General features: G+C 36.5%; 1 protein-coding gene and 1 long non-coding RNA gene across 4 annotated transcripts in view; one reads left to right on the top strand and one right to left on the bottom strand.

Annotated features, from left to right (window-relative positions):
* FMN1 (formin 1) overlaps positions 1-19,415 on the bottom strand; it is a 588,141-nt gene that overhangs the window by 184,045 nt on the left and 384,681 nt on the right. For all 3 annotated transcript variants that reach the window (XM_056810223.1, XM_056810225.1, XM_056810224.1), the window contains one exon: positions 17,599-17,686. In XM_056810223.1, the coding sequence (XP_056666201.1) occupies positions 17,599-17,686 (88 nt within the window). The remainder of the gene's footprint in view (positions 1-17,598; positions 17,687-19,415) is intronic.
* On the top strand, positions 2,403-8,662 carry LOC130456274 (uncharacterized). The gene is made up of 3 exons (XR_008914886.1): positions 2,403-2,482; positions 4,593-4,819; positions 8,297-8,662. It is a non-coding gene; the product is annotated as an uncharacterized LOC130456274 (long non-coding RNA).

Here is a 19,415-nt window from a genome sequence, read left to right as displayed (position 1 = left end):
CAGGCTAGTAAATTTTCTCCATGGCAGGCTAATTAATTTTATTAAAAGGACCAGTGACATTTAGAATGCCTTAAAATTTTGCCTGTCAATTATTAATCTGTCCATCCACATGACAATGGGACTCCTGGAGAAGGCAGAGGGGAAAAAATAAAAATGGTGAAGCTCATCAAGGTAAAATTCAAATTTTATTGAAATTTATTGAATATTTCAATTAGTGTGGCTTCTTTTTCACTTTCCCAAATACAATGATGTTATCCAGCTGTATGAAGATTGAACTCATCAGATGATACTAAGTAAAGACCTTAAATTCCTTGATTCACCGCTTGCTGTAACACCTTGGGTTGACCCTTAGTTGTTTGGGGATGTGGATACGGAAAGATCAGGTTAATGCTTTAGCAACAAAGCAAGGCTTCTAAGCTAAGTGAAACCCCAAATGCCATATACTTTCACAAAGACCAATTTGAAACCACTAAATGAAAATGCAGTCATCACTTGAAGGAAGGAGGAAAGAATTTACCCTCCCAGCAGGACTGTTATTTTATGTGTGTCAATAATATGAACTCACTAATTTATCAGATGGAACTTGCTTTTAAACCTCCGGCAACCATTTAAATGAAATGGCCAGATACCTTTTCAGCCTCATGCAAATCCCATTACCTTCTTACAAAAATCAGCCAGCAAAATTATGAGGGGAAAGGAAAATACTCAAAATACTGGAAGCATTTTTCTCACATCTAAATTGAAATTTCAATACATCCAAGTATTGCACTTAGTGACATGAAAAGATTATTATGTAAATTTAACTAGAGAGCACACGAGTTATGTTGTCAATAAGCATCCTTTTTAAAATTTAAGGATTCAATAATTTAGTCACATCATTTAGTAAATAAATGTCCACTGGTTATCCTCTGTGTTCTAGATAGAAGGAAAAACCTATAAAATATAAAGAAACTTCATTAGTGATTATTAATTTCTCACTTCTTTCCTTTACTACCTAGAAGATGTATCAAAAGAGAAACTTGCAACCATTTTGGTTCCTAGGAGTGATACAAATACAACCTTTCTCACTTCTTTCCTTTACTACCTAGAAGATGTATCAAAAGAGAAACTTGCAACCATTTTGGTTCCTAGGAGTGATACAAATACAACCTTTCTCACTTCTTTCCTTTACTACCTAGAAGATGTATCAAAAGAGAAACTTGCAACCATTTTGGTTCCTAGGAGTGATACAAATACAACCTTCCAGAATTTTACGGATATTGCAGATAGAAAATGGTCAGGGAACAGAATACATCTAGTTGCATTCTCTCACCTGCTCTCTGAAGCTTTCCAAAATACAATGATTTCTTACTAATAAGTATTCCTATTGTACTTTTTTTTTGTCTATATACCACTCATCTGATAAGCACCATTTACATCTTTATCATTATTTTTTAGGCCTTTGAATAAAGTATGATTACTATACCTCCATTTTACAAATATACCAACTAACAACAAAATAATTTGAAATGCTGTAAACAATTTGTTTTAAGTTACATAGCAAGCAAATAGTGTGGGCTTAGTGGAAGATTAGAACCCAGGTCTTCTGCCTCCTAGTTTGGGGTTTGTTTCACTATATTGCAATGCCTCGAGCATCATGAGGGCAAGGACCTCTTTATATATACCCTACACCTACTCCTAAGGTCTACCAGGTCATAAGCACTTAATAAATGCTTGTTGTTCAAAAACGCAACCTCTCAAACTTGTAGTTTGTTATATTAACCCAGAAAACCGAGAAGGAAGTCATCACACTACAGAGAAATAATTCTTTGATATGAGTGACCCTGTTACCTGAGATCTGATGAAATCTCATTTTCACCCCATTTTGAACCTACGCCTTTCATCTTGCTATTCCAGCAAAATGAACAAATACTAACACTCCAAAAATATAATGCCGTTAGCCTCAAGGTCCCCCATACAGTATTCCCGTTTTGGCTTTCCCCTCCATATCTCATTATACCAACACGCCTGCAGATGTCTGAAAGGTGAAGTGTCAACTCCACAAAACGAGGATCAATCATTGCTGGTGGTTTTTACTTTTATCTTGCTCTCTCCTGAGCTGTCCCCCTCACACTGTCAGTTCAGTTAGAATACTTCACCTACACCTCACAATATGTCTAAAGGAAGTAGACACACGCTGTGAAAAGCTGGTAATTTTATTGGGTTCCTTTACCTTTAAAAATCTGTTACTTGGCCGAGTCTGGTTTCTGAGCTCCTTTTTTGCAGGGAAATTGAGGCAAACATTTTTATGTGGTCCTCTGGTGTCTGCTCTCTACTACAAGAATTTATATACACAAGGATCATTAGCGTAGTGTTTCACCCATTAAGATATAATAACCGTCAGCCTGGACAAAAAGCAGATCCGCATCACGCGTTCAAACTAACAGGCACACATAAAACTATGTGCCAGTTCCAGGCACAGGCAAAGGGTCTTACACAAAAGGTAAGCTTTCCTCTCAGATTTTAAAAAAAAATTGCTTTTCACAGGTCTGAAGGTAAAGTGAAACTAGGGGTTCTCATTGTCCTCTCATCCATTTTCTCACCTCTAACACTTTTTAATTCCAAGATAAACCAAATCCAAAAGACAAAGGATCAGTGAAGCTGTTGGAGAGAGATTCCAAGGAGTGAAAAACGAAGTTAGCTGTCAAATTTGATGGACTCTGCTGTGCTGGGTCCCTTTTCCTGGAATCTTTGCACTCACATCCACAAACTAATTCTTCCATAATCTAAAATCTTATGTGCTATGATTCTATGTCTCTCTTCTCTGCTGCCTTATTTGCAGTTGGTTAACACGTATTTGACAATAGGTCCGTAAATATCTGACAACAGATTGAAAATATCCTCAGCAGAAGATTCTAATAAGATGGTCCAGGTCTGTTAATGGGAAAGACTTTGTGAACTTAAACATCCTAACAGCTTACTATAAGCCATTTGAGGACTGCTGAGGATGCTTCATTATGAATGCTTATTTTCCCACTTTCTGCTCATTCTTGGGTTTTATAATAGTTTAATGGAGGGAAGGGAAAAACATGGAAAAGTCTAAAGTTTGAAAATCAGAGGATTTAGGTTCAATTACTTTCTACAGGTCATCTCCTTAGCTTTAGCTTTCTCAACTATAAAATAAGGAGGTTAAATTAGTTAGCCTCTAAGCTCTATGCGTATGTTGCTATGTTTCTGTTCTTAAAAAATATTTACTAATATAATAACATTATATTATATTTTTATATAAAAAATATAAAAAATAATATAATTATATATCATATATAATTATATAATACTATATTATATTTTAGATATAATTATATAATAATGTTATATTATATTTTTATATAGAATTATATAATAACATTATATTAAACATTATGAAATAATGTTAAATAACAAATATTTACTAATGTGAACTCCATCACAAGGTTCTTCTGAGGAATTAACACATTTAGAGTGCTTAAGGTTTGCAAAACACTTTAAAGGTACAAATTCAATTGATTCTTAGAAGAACCTTGTGATGGGGATTCTATTATAATCCACATTTTACAGATGAAGAAAATGAGGCACAGAGAGGTTAGCTCAGTGGCACACACAGCTTTAGTGAGTGTCAAAGGCCAAATTCAAATTCAGTGCTATCTAGCTACCCTAACATACTGTGGCCAGAGGGAACGAGGAGATGAACATCTTTCTTCTGGTGGATTAATCTAAAAATGTGATTGTCAACTAGGTCCCTCCTTCTCACTCCACTGTACTTCCACATGTAAAGAATCTTTTATGTCACAAAAATAAAAAGTAGGGGGAGGCAGGATTTCAGACTGAAGGTAAAACAAATGTAGTATTTTATTGGATTTTTCTGATTCTTTTAAAAGTCAGTTCTGGCCTTAAGTACAATATTAGGGTCTCTATTATTGCTTTAAGGACTAGGCATTACCAGTAGATTTTTTAGTATAAGAGAGATATTTTTTAAGCAGAGAGTTTCATTAATTGTTCTATTTTTTTTGAATTCCAAATAGAAAAATCAGTCCCTGGGGTCTAACAAACAATATTTGTTCTATGGCTTAAAAAGAAAATAGGGAGAGAATAACTAAACTAATTGTGGTATGTGAATGTAATGGAATTTTTCTATGCTAAGGAAATGGTCAATGTGATGAATAGAGAGAAACAGATTTATATTAGTCAAAGCAGAGTAAAGTAAGCAGAGCTAAGAAAATAATATATGAAATAACAACTATATAAATGGAAAGAACCATAAAAAGTAAATTTTACAAAATTATGAAGAATAAGCAGGAATTGAAAGATGAGATATAAGAAGAAGGTGGTCTATAAGTGTTGCCCACTGCACACATTTTCATACTTTTTCAATATATCAATCAGTTATGCTGATTTCTTCTCCTTTTTTCTCTATTCTCTTAAAAAGCTATTTTTTTAGGATAGTTCTCTGGGAGAGGCAGGAAGATGCATAATGAGGGGAACTATAGTGATATAAAAAAGACATCAATAAAAATCATTTTTAAAAGAGAAAGAAAATTCTGAATTCTGATTATCTCTTTTTTCTTCCGTTTCAGCACCCTCATTTTGTTTACCTTGAACAACAGAGGTATTGACTAAGAGAGATAATAATTGTGAAAATGGAGAATGAGATGATCAAGATAAAGAGAGAAGCAGTTGAGAATCAAAAGCTCTCCAGAGAGAGTAAGGGAAAGTCTATGCTAACAGCTCTACAACTTTAATCACCACACAATTTCAACAACATTATTACCTTCTTCTCAACACTTCTAGAGCAGGAATTATGGTGTGTATGAGTGTGTGTGTGTGTGTGTGTGTGTGTGCATGCACACCATAATCTGGTGAAGCCTATTCTCAGAATGTCCTTAAATGCACTAAAATACATGACTACAAAGGAAATTAATGATAGCAAAATCCACTTATCAAAGTATTAAAAAAACACAAAACTTATAATGTCCAAGAACTCTTGTTCTAGAGAAATACTAAGTTTAAATATTTCCAAGCAATTTCAGAGATGAATATAGATTCCACAAAATCTGTGTCAAAAATAACCGAAAATGGAACAGTATGGGAAAGGTTGTAGAAAGATGGGCATATTAATACATATTTATACAATGTTGGTAGAGCTCTGAAATGGTGCAATCAATTTGGAAAGCAATATGGAATTATGTGAATAAAGTGGCTAAGATGTCCATATACTTTGAACTAGATCAGTGATGGCGACCTATGGCACAGGTGCCGAAGGTGACACACAGAGTGCTCTCTGTGGGCACTTGGCCACCCTCCCCTCCTGCTCTACCAGAGTTCATTACTAGAAAGGCAGAGGGACTCAGGTGTGCTGTTCCCTTCCCCCTCTCCACTGTGCCTGACATTTTTTCACATCTCCTGCCCCTCTGCCCAGCAGCCTACTAGGAGTGTTTCTCCCTCCCCTATGTAGGGCAAAGGGGGAGGGCAGAGCACACCTAACACTCAGTGGGGGTTCTAGACCAGTGATGGCAAACCTTTTTAGAGGCAGAGTGCTGGGCCCTGTCCCCTTCCCATCCTCCAGACCAAGTGTGGTGCCTGCCCCCCCACCCCCACCTGTGTGCTGTCCCCTCTCCTCCACACAGACTGTGTGCTGTCCCCTCTCCTCCACAGAGTGCCAGAAGTGCCCTGCCCCACCCTTACCCCACCCAGAGGAGGAGAAGTGCTCCCATTGGGCTGCTGAACAGAGGGATGGGTGAAGTAAGGAATGTCCTCAGCAAGTGTAGAGAGAGGGAGGGGAGGGGCATGGCTGGAACCCTCTGCTCCCCTCTAGCTCTGCTGCCTTTGAGCTGCCTATCTTATCCCCTGTGTGCTCCCATTGGCTTCTGGGCAGAGGGGTGGGGGATGTGAAAAAATGTCATCAGGTGTGGTGGAGAGGGGGAGGGGAGTAGCTCACCCTAGTCCCTAGGTCTTTCTGGTAATGAATTCTGGGAGTATTGTGTATGTGTGGGAATCTAAGTGTCCACAGAGAGTGCTCTGTGTGTCATCTTTGGCACCTGTGCCATAGGTTTGCCATCACTGGTCTAGGAGATAGACATCAGGCTGGGAATTATAATTTTAGAGATTAACCCTGTAAACAATTGGCTTGCTTCTCTTTCTCATTCCTGGAGGCAGGATTCGAAAAAGGAGGACAATGGGACAGAGAAAATCAGCAGCTATTGTGGCAACTATATTTCCTCAAAGTTAAGATTCATAAGCTACTTATAAATACTGATTTTATTCTGACTTTAGGTTAAACATAAGAAACATCATTTTCAAAAGTCTAAGAACCGGGGGCAGCTGGGTAGCTCAGTGGATTGAGAACCAGGCCTAGAGACGGGAGGTCCTGGGTTCAAATCCGGCCTCAGCCACTTCCCAGCTGTGTGACCCTGGGCAAGTCACTTGACCCCCATTGCCTAGCCCTTACCACTCTTCTGCCTTGGAGCCAATACACAGTATTGACTCCAAGAAGGAAGGTAAGGGTTTTTATTAAAAAAAAAAAAGTCTAAGAACCTCCACAGAAATGTCATCAGGTTTATAGCACTCAATTGGTTGCAAGTGGGTAAATATACATAAATATACATAAAGTTCTATGTTGGGGATGGTTGACAAGTGTTTTTCACCTCTCCTTAGTCAAGGTTGCTTCTAGACCAAGATCAAGAGTTAAAGACAAAAAGTCTAATTTTTTTAATCTTATTTTTACTAATTTATCTTTGTTGCATCACCACTTAGTGCCCAAGGAAATTCTCTCTAAGTTGTCAGACAAATGTAAACCAGTAGGATTAAAGGGAATTTCTTCAGTGAGCATTCCCTGTACCAGTGAAATCACCGGAGTGGTCATCCATTCCCACCAAAAACAAAACCAAAAATGAAAAAAATTAAACCACTGTTTTTAAAGAATTTTATTTTCCAAATATATCCCTTCCTTGGAGAGCATTCTCTTCTTCTACTTAAAAAAATACTTGCCTTCTGTCATAGAATCAATGCTAAGTATTGATTCAGGCAATTGGGGTTAAGTGACTTGCCCAGGGTTACACAGCTAGGAAGTGTCTGAGGTCAGATTTGGATCCAAGGCCTCCCGTCTCTAGGCCTATCTCTCTAGCCACCTAGCCACCTAGTTGCTCCCTGCATTCTCTTCTAACAAAGATTTAAAAAGAAAGAGGGGGAAAACAATTGAACAAAAGTAATCAACATAACCAATCAATAGATCTACTAAACAGTATATAGAATATTCCATTCCCATGATTTACTCTGAAGTGAGAGAGATATATTTTCTCAACTCTTTTATGAAGCCAAATTTACTCATTATAATTACACTATGTATCTTTCTTTTTGCTCTTTCCATTTAGATTGATGAAATCACTGAAATCACTTTCCCTAGTTCTGCTTACTTCACAATTGATCAGTTTACATAAGTCTTCCTTTGCATCTCTCAATTTCTTATATTTGACATCTCTTACTAAAAAATAATATTCTATTATGCCCTCTTTGTTCTTGCTGCTATTAAAAGCAGTGCTATGAATATCTTAGGTATATGGGCCTTTTTCCCTGCCATTGATCTCCTTGTGATATACATCCGCGAGTGGGATCTCTGGGTCAAGGGGTTTTGATATTTTAGCCACTTTCTCAGCATAATTCCAAATTGCTTTCCAGAATGGGTAGACTATCAAAGATAGAGTGAGCCCATCCTTTTCACCAAAATCATTTCCATATTTTGTCCTCTTTTCCAGTTTGCTTGATATGATTTGTTTTGATGTACATTTAAAAAATTATCAGTGAGGGACATGAATAGGCAATTTGCAGTTAAAGAAATCAAAACTATTAATAAGCACATGAAAAAGTGTTCTAAATCTCTTATAATCAGAGAAATGCAAATCAAAACAACTCTGAGGTATCACCTCAGACCTAGCAGATTGGCTAACATGACAGCAAAAGAAAGTAATGAATGCTGGAGGGGATGTGGCAAAGTTGGGACATTAATTCATTGCTGGTGGAGTTGTGAATTGATCCAACCTTTCTGGAGGGCAATTTGGAACTATGCCCAAAGGGTACTAAAAGACTGTCTGCCCTTTGATCCAGCCATAGCACTGCTGGGTTTGTATCCCAAAGAGATAATAAGGAAAAAGACTTGTACAAGAATATTCATAGCTGCGCTCTTTGTGGTGGCAAAAAACTGGAAACTGAGGGGTTGCCCTTCAATTGGGGAATGGCTGAACAAATTGTGGTATATGTTGCTGATGGAATACTATTGTGCTCAAAGGAATAATTCCATGGGGACTAGAACAACCTCCAGGAAGTGATGCAGAGTGAGAGGAGCACAACCAGGAAAACATCGTACACAGAGACTGATACACTGTGGTACAATCGAATGTAATGGACTTCTCCATTAGTGGCAATGCAGTGATTCTGAACAACTTGGAGGAATCTACGAGAAAGAACACTATCCACATCTAGAGGAAAAACTGTGGGAGTAGAAACACAGAAGAAAAACAACTGCTTGAATACATGGGTCGAAGGGATATGATTGGGGATGTAGATTCTAAATGAACATCCTAGTGCAAACATCAACAACATGGAAATAGGTTTTGATCAAGGACACATGTAAAACCCAATGAAATTGCGTGTTGGCTGCAGGAAGAGTGGGTGGAGGGGAGGGAGGGAAATAATGTGATTATTCTAACCAAGGAATAATGTTCGAAATTGACTAAATAAACTTATTCAAATGGAAAAAATTAAATTTAAAAAATTATCAGTGAGTATCATTAAGAGTAATATGGAAAAACCTAAAGAAGTATGCAAGACCTTTCTTTGCAGATACATATTTTTCTGATAATGTTTAATGGCTAATAGTTACAGAATGACATAATTTCTGAAAAATCAAGACTGCAAGTAATCTAAAGGAAGTTAAGAAATAGATGGCAGGAATCAATAGACTGACAAATTACCAAAAATTGTATGTATAGAAAAAGCATGAAATATATCACCTAGAGATATATATGCTGAGGAAAAGAAGTAGTATATGCAATAATAACACAGCATAATGCATGGATAAGTCAAATATTGTATTAAATCCAAGTAGTCTTAAATGACCTAGATGAAGATCTCCAGCATATTGAATGGACACCTATAGAGACTTTGGAAGAGGACAGGGACAAGGGATGAATAGAATAAGAAGGCATGGATATGTTGTGTTCTATCCCAGTATTAGAGAGTACTCATATCAATGAAATTATGGTGACTCTAATATAGTAAAAGTATGAAAAAGTCCTGGCATACAAATTTCTAAGCAATGCATAAAGTGTTAAATAAGTAGCCAACACTTTAAAATACAGAAATCAACATTAGTCTAAATATGTTGCATTTTAAAAATAAAAATAGCCAGTTAATGGAATGAATTATTCAAAAAGTTGTTTCTCAAAATATGAGTGACCTTAAGGCTTTCATTGAGAGTCTTTAAAGAGGCCACGGAAAAGAGTTGCAACATCTTTCTGTGCTAGATTATCAGCAAAACCTTTTCTGTTGTTTTGCCTTTTTTTAGTATCATTGCTGATACACATTTAAGATAGTCATGTACATTGGGGACCAGCTAGACTCATCAGTGTCATAATGTCATGGCACAAACAGTTGATATTTACAATCCAAATAACTAGCCATAAATTCCAGTATTGCTACTTAATACCTGTGTGATCATAGAGAATGACTTCCCCTTTATGAACCACAATCTCCATATTTGCAACATGAGATGCTTAAACAACTAATCTTTAAATTTTCTTCTTAAATCTCTGTGGTCCTAAATGATAAGTTAGATTATATGTTTTTAAGAGCAATAAATAAAGAGAGCAATGTTCTGAGTGTTGTTGAAGTTCTTGCTCCCATCCTTTATCTGTTTTGGTGTCATTATGTGAATATTTCATTTTCCTTAATTTCTCATATTTATTTGAATAATTAAACCACTGCCCAACTTCACTTTCCCATCACATTGTAGCTACCTAGTGTCCTGGACTCTCACAGTTTAGACTACAAACAGGCATCCTTTTGAGAAGGGAATAACAAGTTAAACTGTTACGCTCTCTCTCTCGCTCTCTCTCTCTCTCTCTCTCTCTCTCTCTCTCTCTCTCAGATGCACATGCAAAGCAAATTGCAAATGACGTTGATGGTCCTAAGTGACCTTCAGATGCCTGCGTCAGTCAACTGTCTCAAAAAGAAGACTATGTTCTGGTCATATTGCCACATCTATCTGGAATGCATTACTAAGAGAAGCTGTTGAGTAGGGATTTTTCAGAATAGGCAGACAATAATTTTTTGGGATTGGCTTAGGTGCTTGAGGTAGGGGGATGGACTAAATGACCATTTCAATTCTCAACCAATCCTAGGAATTTATGATTTTATGATTTTCATCAACAGGAAAGCACTGACCACATATTTTTCCACCATGTAAGCAGGTTCCTGGCAAAATGATCTTAGCAAGGGGGAAGGGAAGCAGATGAGCTAAGTGTGCTATTTCTGATGATGAATATTCTACCAGACGCTATTGAAATAGACAGTACACAGAGTGTCATAAAAGTCCTGGCCTATTGAATATAATGTTATATTGTCAGTCTTGCTGTTGCCTGTTGAGCATCCTGACATGTTTTTATTACTAGCAAGTTCATGGCAGGTATGGCTTCATTACAAACATGGGAATGAAATCTTATCAGATACTTTGTTCTATTGTTCTTCAATCCTGTCCAACTCTTTGTGACTTCATTAGAGAATTTCTTTACAAAGATACTGGAGTAGTTTTCCATTTTACAGATGAAGAACTGAGGCAGAGTTAAGTGACTTGCTCAGGTTCTCATAATTCTAAGTGTTTGATTTGAACTCAGGAAGAGAATTTGAATTTTTTGAACTTAGGAAGAGAAGTTCTCTTGACCACAGCCTGAGCACTCTATCGTGTCTATGCTCAGTCACTACTGTAGGGGAAACCTAGTCACACCATCCCCATGACTTGATACTCTTCAAACATGGACTTTTCAAAAATTGTGAAGAAATTCCTATTTTCATAGTGGTTTCTCCACTCTATATGGGAATCCCGCATTGACTGTAGTGAGATGCTGGTCCCGAGGGCTGATGGGTCAATTTCTTTGGTTCACAGAATTCATGTGATTAATTTCATCTAAATCAAGGATTCTTAACCATTTTTTAATGTGGTAGACACCTTTGACAGCCTGGTAAAATCAGTGGACCTTTTTTTGGAATAATATTTTTAGATACAAAAAAAATGAAATACATAAGTGAATTATATGGAAATGGAGTTCTCAATATGTATATACATATATATGTATATACATATAAATCTGGAAAATTGGGGAAGCTAAGTGGTATGGTGGATAGAGCATAAGGCCTGAACTCAGATACTTCCTAGTTGTGTGACCCTTGGCAAGTCACTTAACCCCATTTGCCTAGCCTGTGCCGTTCTGTCTGAGAGTTGTTGCAAAAAAAAGAAATTAATCATTTTAAAATGATTAAAAAATAAAATCCCAGAAAATTCATGGACCCTGGGGTTAAGAATATCTGATAAACCAACACTCTCATAGATAAGAAAACAATAGCCTAGAGAAGTCAAAATACTTGCCTAGGGTCACACAGGTATTAAATGACAAGGTTATACTCTGACTCTAAATTCAGTGTTTGGTCATTCCTTTTACACAGTCTCATTTCTAGGAATATGAGCTACAGTGTGTTCTATCAGAAATGAATGTAAAATTGGCTATGATCATAGTTCTAGATCTGAAAGGGACTTCAGAGTCTATCTGGTCCAGTTCTTTAATTTCACAGATGAGGAAACAGGTGAAGTGACTTTCCCAAATGCACTCAAAGGTAGTGAATATCAGAGATGGGATTTTAATCCATTTCTCTGATTTCTGAGCCAGAGCTCTTTCCACTTAATGGAGTTTCCACTCCACTTGGTGGAGTAATAAAAATCAAAACTTGAATAATTCCTGCCATGATGGGTTCATCCTCAATAGTGGTTGAGAATCTGACTATGTGCCTTGGGTCATTTAAATAGGTACCTACCCACTGGGATGATTTTTTTTAATTACTTCTTTTTAAAGTTAAGCAAAGCTTCTTGTTCTTCTATATTAAAACCCTAGGGAACTTATCCCATTTTCTGTCTATCTGCTATCTGTTCTATGATTCTCTGAAACCATTGACTCATTTTTAAACTCTTGCTAGCAAACAAATGTTGATAGTGTTTTGGTTCTCTCTGTCTCTGTCTATCCCTCTTTCTCTTCCTTCCTCTCCCTTTCTCTATCACTTTCTCCTTTACTTCTCCATCTCTAGATCCAACCATTATTGCCTTGTTTGGCTCTCATCTGGAGCTAGCCTGATGTACAGTGTTTTGTTTTGTTTTTGCTTCTCTTTCCCATTTTTATTTTTAACTTACCAAAATGTTTTCTCCTCTACTATCTTGATATTGTCTCCAATTACTTCCCTGCACTAATTCTGCTAAAAGCAAATCTCTCAATCTTTCCCTAAATACAAATGAATCACATTTTTGTGTTCCTATTCCTTGTCATTCATCCTGTGACTACTACTTTTTCTTCTCTGTCCTATATTTGGTCTTTCTGTTATATAGTGGTTCCCCTAGACTGTGAGCTAATTAAGAGCAGGGATTGCCTGGCTTTTCTATCTGTATCCACAGCTCTTTGCACATTTCTTGCACATTGTAAGCACTTAATATGTCCTTTTCATTCATCCAGTTCATTCACTGTCTTGTCCCTGTTTTTCCAGCTCTCCTTGTTCATCTTGGCTTGGTCTTCTTATTTGGCCCATTTTTGTCTTCAGAATTTATTTCTTCTTCTGGCCAGTAGTCACTATCCCCTGACCATTTTTTGAATCCCCCAAGTTTATATCTTTTGAGAGTACTTTGAAAACCATAGCCTTTTTAAAAAAGTTTTTATTTTTTATTATTTCAGTTGCATATAGAAACAATTTTTGACAACTGGTTTTTGGCATTTTAAAATTTTGGTTTTCTAACCTTCCTGATGATAAATAGACTGATACAGATTGTACCCATATTTTCATATGTAATATTTAAATTAATACCAATAACTCCAAGTATTATATTTTACAAAACTTATTAATAGTAACTTGAAGTAGCAGAAATATAAAAAAGAGAAATACAAAGCTTAAGTATGGCCATTCTCCCCCCAGACTCCACAGTAGTGTTTTGGGAAGAAGAGAGAGAGGGAGGAGGTACACAAAACTAATAACTCCCCTACGTTAGTACGTTAGCATAAACACGCAAATGGGATGCTGGGAAAGATAGTCTTGGTTAGCAAATTCTAATTATATACCTATAATACATATTTCAATATTATGCATGTCATGATAGAAGACACATATGATAAATACAATAGAAATCTCATGAAGGACATATAATGGAAGAGGGCATATTTTGGTCCACACTCAGATTCCAATAATTCCTTCTCTGGCTATGACAGCATTTTCCTCATGAGTCTCTTATGGTTATGTTGGAGTCTTGCTTTGCTTATAATGTTTTAGTCCTTCATAGTTGATCATTATATAATATTTATGTTAGTGTATACATTGTTCTACTGCTTCTGCTAACTTCATTTTGCATCAGTTAACATGTGTTTCCAGGTTTTTCTGAACACTTCATGATCATCCTTCCTTATGGAGCAATCATTTTCCTTTACAACCATAGACTACAACTTGTTCATCCAATTCCCAAGTGATAGTCAATCCCTCAGTTTCTAATTCTTTGACAGCAAAAAGAGCTGCTAAAAGTATTTTGGTACAGGTAGATCCTTTCCCCTTATCTCTGATTTCTTTGGGATGTAGACCAAGTAGTAGCATTGCTGGGTCAAAGGTTGTACATATCTTTGTGGCACTTTGAGCCTGGTTCCATATTGCTCTCCAGTGTACCCAATTTTTCCCACATACCCACCAACATTTATCATTTTCCTTTTTGGTTATGTTAGCCAATCTGGTGAGAGGGGGTATCTCAGAGTTGTTTTAATTTATATTTGGGACATTTTTCCCCTATGACTATGGATAGCTTTAAAATCTTCCTCTGAGAATTGCTTATTCATATCCTTTGACCATTTCTCAATTGGGGAAAGCAAGTATGTCTGACAAAAGCCTTATTTCTCAAATATGAGAACACTAAGTTAAATTTATAAGAATAAATAAATCACCACCTTCCCAGTTATGAATATGCTCTTTCCAACCTTATACAAAACCCTTAAGTTTTCACTTTGCCTTGTTATGATACTTTTGAGTGTTGAATTTGGTCATTGAATTTTCTTTTCAACTTTTTTTTGGGGGGTCAGGAAAGTCTGAAATTCTTCTATTTCGTTAAATATCATTTTTTCCTCTTGGAGAATTACACAAGGTTTTGCTAAGTATGTTATTCTAGGTTGTAATCCTAGATCTTTTGTCTTTTGGAGGATCATATTTCACGTCTTCTTGTTCCTTAATGTAGAGTTTATTAAGTCCTGTGTAATACTGAGTGTGGCTGCTTGATATTTGAATTATTTCCTTCTGGCAGCTTCTAGTACTTCTTCCTTGGCATGGGAGTTCTGGAAATTGGCTACAATAGATCTGGAGTATTTTATGTTTGGGTCTCTTTCAGAAGATTATCAGTGGATTCTGTATCTATTTTCCCTCTTATTCAAGGATACCAAGGCAGTTTTCCCTGATGATTTATTGTAATATGGTATCCAGGGTTTTTTTTTTTGTTTGTTTGTTTAAATAATGACTTTCAGATATTTCAATGATTCTTAGATTATTTCTTCTGGATTTGTTTTCCAGGTAGGTCATTTTTTTTAAACCCTTACCTTCTGTCTTGGAGTCAATACTGTGTATTGGCTCCAAGGCAGAAGAGTGGTAAGGGCTAGGCAATGGGGTCAAGTGACTTGCCCAGGATCATACAGCTGGGAAGTGTCTGAGGCCAGATTTGAACCGAGGACCTCCCATCTCTAGGACTGGCTCTCAATCCACTGAGCTACCCAGCTGCCCCCTTAGGTGGGTCATTTTTCTAGTTAGGCATTTTAGATTTTATTCTCTTTTTATTTTAAATTTTTTTTTGTTTCCTGTTGTCATATGGTTCCAATAGCTTCTATTTGCCCAATTCTAATTTTTAGGAAGTTATTTTTTTCCTTGAGTTTTGTGTTTCCTTTTCCACTTGGCTAAGTTTTCAAGAATAGTTTTCTTTGGTGTGTTTTTTTTTTGCCTCCATTTCTATTTGTTTGATTCTATTCCTTAATAATCTGTTTTCTTCAGTGAGTTTTCTTTCAATTCTCTTATCATTTAGTTTTTGAACTTTTTTTTTCAAGTTCTTCCAGGGATTCTTTTGAGATATAATATTCTTCCATGTATCGCTTGGAGGCTTCAAATGTTTCCTTTTTGTCACTGCTATCCTCTTCTGAGTTTATATTTTGGACTTCTCTGGCATTAAATTAATTTTCTAAGGTTAAGGTTTTATTTTGTCTTTTGCTCATTTTTCTAACCCCTTCCCCCATTATGCTCATATATCTGTTGATATTCTTCTCTGTTCCTAGGATAGAAGGAGTACTGCTCTAAGATTTCAGAATACTCTTCTCTGATACTTGTGGTAGGACTTGCTGTCCTTGTTTCTTATGGTATATCTGTCAAGGAGGTGACACTCTTGGCTTGCTCTGGGAAGGTTTTCAGCTATTTTGAGCAGCTATATTCTGTACCTCATACTACCAGTTCCCCAGTTGTTTTGTGAGCTGGGCTGGACCCCACTCTGCTGCTTTTCTGTCCCTGCTAAATGGTCTGGGAGAGGCAAGCTCCCTTTCTTGAGTTCCATTACACCAGGTAATCTGTTGCCACATGGCAACAAGCAGGCTACTTCACTATAATTCTAGTTCACCCTCTCTGCTCCCCTGTTGCCCAGGGGACTACTGCCATTTGGGACTGAGTAGATCACTCTGGTTCCAGTTCTTCTTCTCTGTTACATTGTAACCCCAGGGATCTAATGCCATGGAGGAATTTATAGGTTTCCTGACTTCTCTATCTGTGTAGAGTGGCTCTGGCTAAGCTGATTCTGATTTTGGAGCTTTATTGCCTTTGACAGAATCATGGGCTGCTCCAAGATCTGCTGGTTCTTACAAATGCTGTGCTTCCTGGGCTGCTGTTTCCTCTTAGTCCTGTGAGATGTGTTCCTATAGCTTTTCTTTGTTTTTGGTGATTTGTTTTCTTTTTGTGTATGTGTCCACGGAGGGATTAGAGGAGTTGAGTGTCCTTTACTTTGTCATCTTAAACCTTATACTTCTTGGAAAACTCTACTTATTCTCCATTGAAATAATAATTACAGTTAAGGGACTATGAAAAGGGATTAAAGAAGCCATGAGCCAAGAGGCTTGAAATAACATGGACTACACATGATTCTGAGAACAAATCATCTCAATTGGTATTCATATGGCACTGGACTGACCAAGACTATGGTTAGCTATTTTATGTAATGTCCTCCAAATAAAAATTATTTTTATAATAGTTATATCAATAACAATATTTTATAATGGTATTTCCAGAAGAAATGTCCTTAGTGACATAAGTGAAAAAATTTCTCAAAGGATCACTTTATTCTTTTCACCTAATTCATGGCAACTTATGTTGTTGAGATTTACTTTTATTTCTTCCATTCCAATAGTCAGATCTAGACTCTTGGCCAGGTGGTTTAATTACAGGGTGAGGGGCAGATAGGTGGTTCAGTGGATGAAGAAGAGTCAGGCTTATAGTTAGGAAGATCTAGGTTCAAATCTAGCCTTAGATACTTCCTAGCTGTGAAGTCACCTGAGAAGTCCCTTAATTGCAATTGCTTAGCCCTTACCATTATTCTGCATTGGAAAGGATTCTTAGTGTTCATTCTAAGACAGAAAGTAAGGGTTATCAAAATAATAACAACAAGATGATAATTACACCGTGTCTATCATTTGCTTTGGGGGTATTTTTTTAGGTCTGAATGGATTTTTTTCTAAATGCTACCATTGCAGCAAGAAATTAAACACCTAATGAAAGCAGAGTTCCCTTGAAAGACTAAGCAGAGCCCTTTGATTTAGAGAACAGGAGCCAAAATGAAGTAGCTTTCAGACAATGACAGAAAGAAACTTTTTTTGATAAATAGAGATTCAGAGTGTCTCTTGTTAAATGGAGATTAAACACTATCAAAATTAAATGAAAGGATTAAACACCACTAAAATATCCCTGAAAAATTGTATAGTATTTGGAACATATTGCAAGTTAAATGAAAAAAAAAACAAAGATTTATATTCAATTGAGTAGAGAGGAGGAAGGGGATATATTTTCATTTTGGATATTCTGAACAGACATGGCTTTGGAATTGCTTCCCTTTACAAGTTAATATTATTCTTTAGAAAAAATGATTAATTTGCTATTTATAGAATGGGGAAAACAGACACACACATAAAATATGTTTTGGTCAAACTCATTCTGTTTTTAGCAGTATCAGAGTACCAAGTAATAACTGTATTAATTTTTAAAACTAATAGATGAATGGAGAAGACTTACCTTGTTGGATATCTTTCATTTCTAAATGTAAGCTAGATATCAAGATTCCCACAGTCTGAGATCGTTTTCCATCTAGCAGTTTGACGATCTAGAGTAAAAAAGATATATCAGTCTAAGAGTTAATACAATCTTTAAGTAACCATATTAAGTATGGAGGAGATAACTAAATTCTCAGATGACATTAAATGACATTTCTTTAGTGCACTGAATTTCCTTTAATCTTTTCAGAGACATTAGGCTGGGCATAAGTCAATTAAACATTTATGTATCTTTCACTAAAAGTGACCCAACATGATGTTCTTAAATTCAGCAAATCAAAACGTGCCAAGCTAGATGTCATATAGATCACTTCTAACTTCTTTACTTATTTCACTAGGGGAGCTAATGAGAGAGGCAATATGGTATAGGCCAGAATGGTGAACTTGGAGATTTGGATCTAAATCTTGTCTCAAATATTTACTCTATATTTTTTTATTTAGGCAGTTAACCTCTTTGGACCTTTTATATTTCATTATTTGTACCCCCCCCCCCAGTGGTTATCATAGTACATGGCACATAGTAGGCTCTTTATTTAATTTCATGTTTTAATTGAAAAATTTTATTCAATTAATTAATTTAGAATGTTTTTCCATGGTTATATGATCCTAGGCTCTTTATTTTTAAAATTACCTTCTATCTTGGAATTAATACTGTGTTTCTGTTCCAAGGCAGAAGAGCAGTTAAGGGCTAGGCAATGGGAGTAAAGTAAGTCACTTGCTAAGGATCACACATAGTTAGGAAGTGCCTGAGACCAGAGTTGAACCCAGGACCTTTCCCTCTAGACCTAGCTCTCAATCCACTCAATTCACTACATAGACTCTTGATGAATGTTTATTATTATTTTTCCTATGATTCTGTAAAAGTGGGATTGAATATGAGAATAATCCTTAACAGGTGACTGAATTCAAATTATCTCTTTTGCAAAGTAAGGAAATCATACTCATGGGATGGTGAATTATTACTTGTCCAAGGTTGCACAAATGAGTCAGATGTGAATCTAGATCTCCAAATATAGGACTCTTTCCACTAAACTATGCTGCCCTTCTTGTGACTCCACCAGTAATTAGATGGTATAGGTGTAGGTGCTCTCTGTAGCAACTCAGATTGCAACTCCATGGATTTGGTAGATGGAGTCATAATAATTTTCTGTCACCAAAAGTAGTTCTTCCCTTGGTGGCTAAAATTCTGGCGACATTTTCTCTCTCTGGAATTAGCTAGAATAGGTCTAGATTGGTGTATATATGCACATACTCATGAACATGAACACATCCACCACTGGATCCATACTCAAAGCTTTTCCAGCTTAGTAGAATCTTCCAGTTTTCATTCCATGAGCAAAGATTTTGAAAATCCAGTTACTGGAGATATTATAGTATGACCTTATCAGAGGGCCAATAATGACAACAATGAGGGGAGAAAATAATCGTATTTTATGCCATGGACACAAGAATGTGCAATCAGTGGACAGAAATGATTATCAAAATCTTGAAATACTAAATAATTTGGTCTTGTGAAATGGCCCTACCTAATTATTTTTTGGGCCAGTGATGGGAAGATGCTGATAGTCCTTTAGGGCTATGCAGTTTTTCTTATGCCAATTACAGGCATATGATAGAGTGCTCAAAATTCACTTCTGTGGGGGAACTGAGGGAGTAGATCCCAAGTGCTTTCACCTACTACACATTCTTGAAGTGCATAATCTCAGCTTGGCCCTTGATGCTACTCCACAATCCTTCTAGCATATCATACCAATCTTTATCTCATTACAGCTTTCCCAT

The sequence above is a fragment of the Monodelphis domestica genome, chromosome 1 (assembly GCF_027887165.1).
Source record: "Monodelphis domestica isolate mMonDom1 chromosome 1, mMonDom1.pri, whole genome shotgun sequence".
Taxonomy (NCBI): Eukaryota; Metazoa; Chordata; class Mammalia; order Didelphimorphia; family Didelphidae; genus Monodelphis; species Monodelphis domestica.
This window is presented reverse-complemented; position numbering and strand designations above follow the sequence as displayed.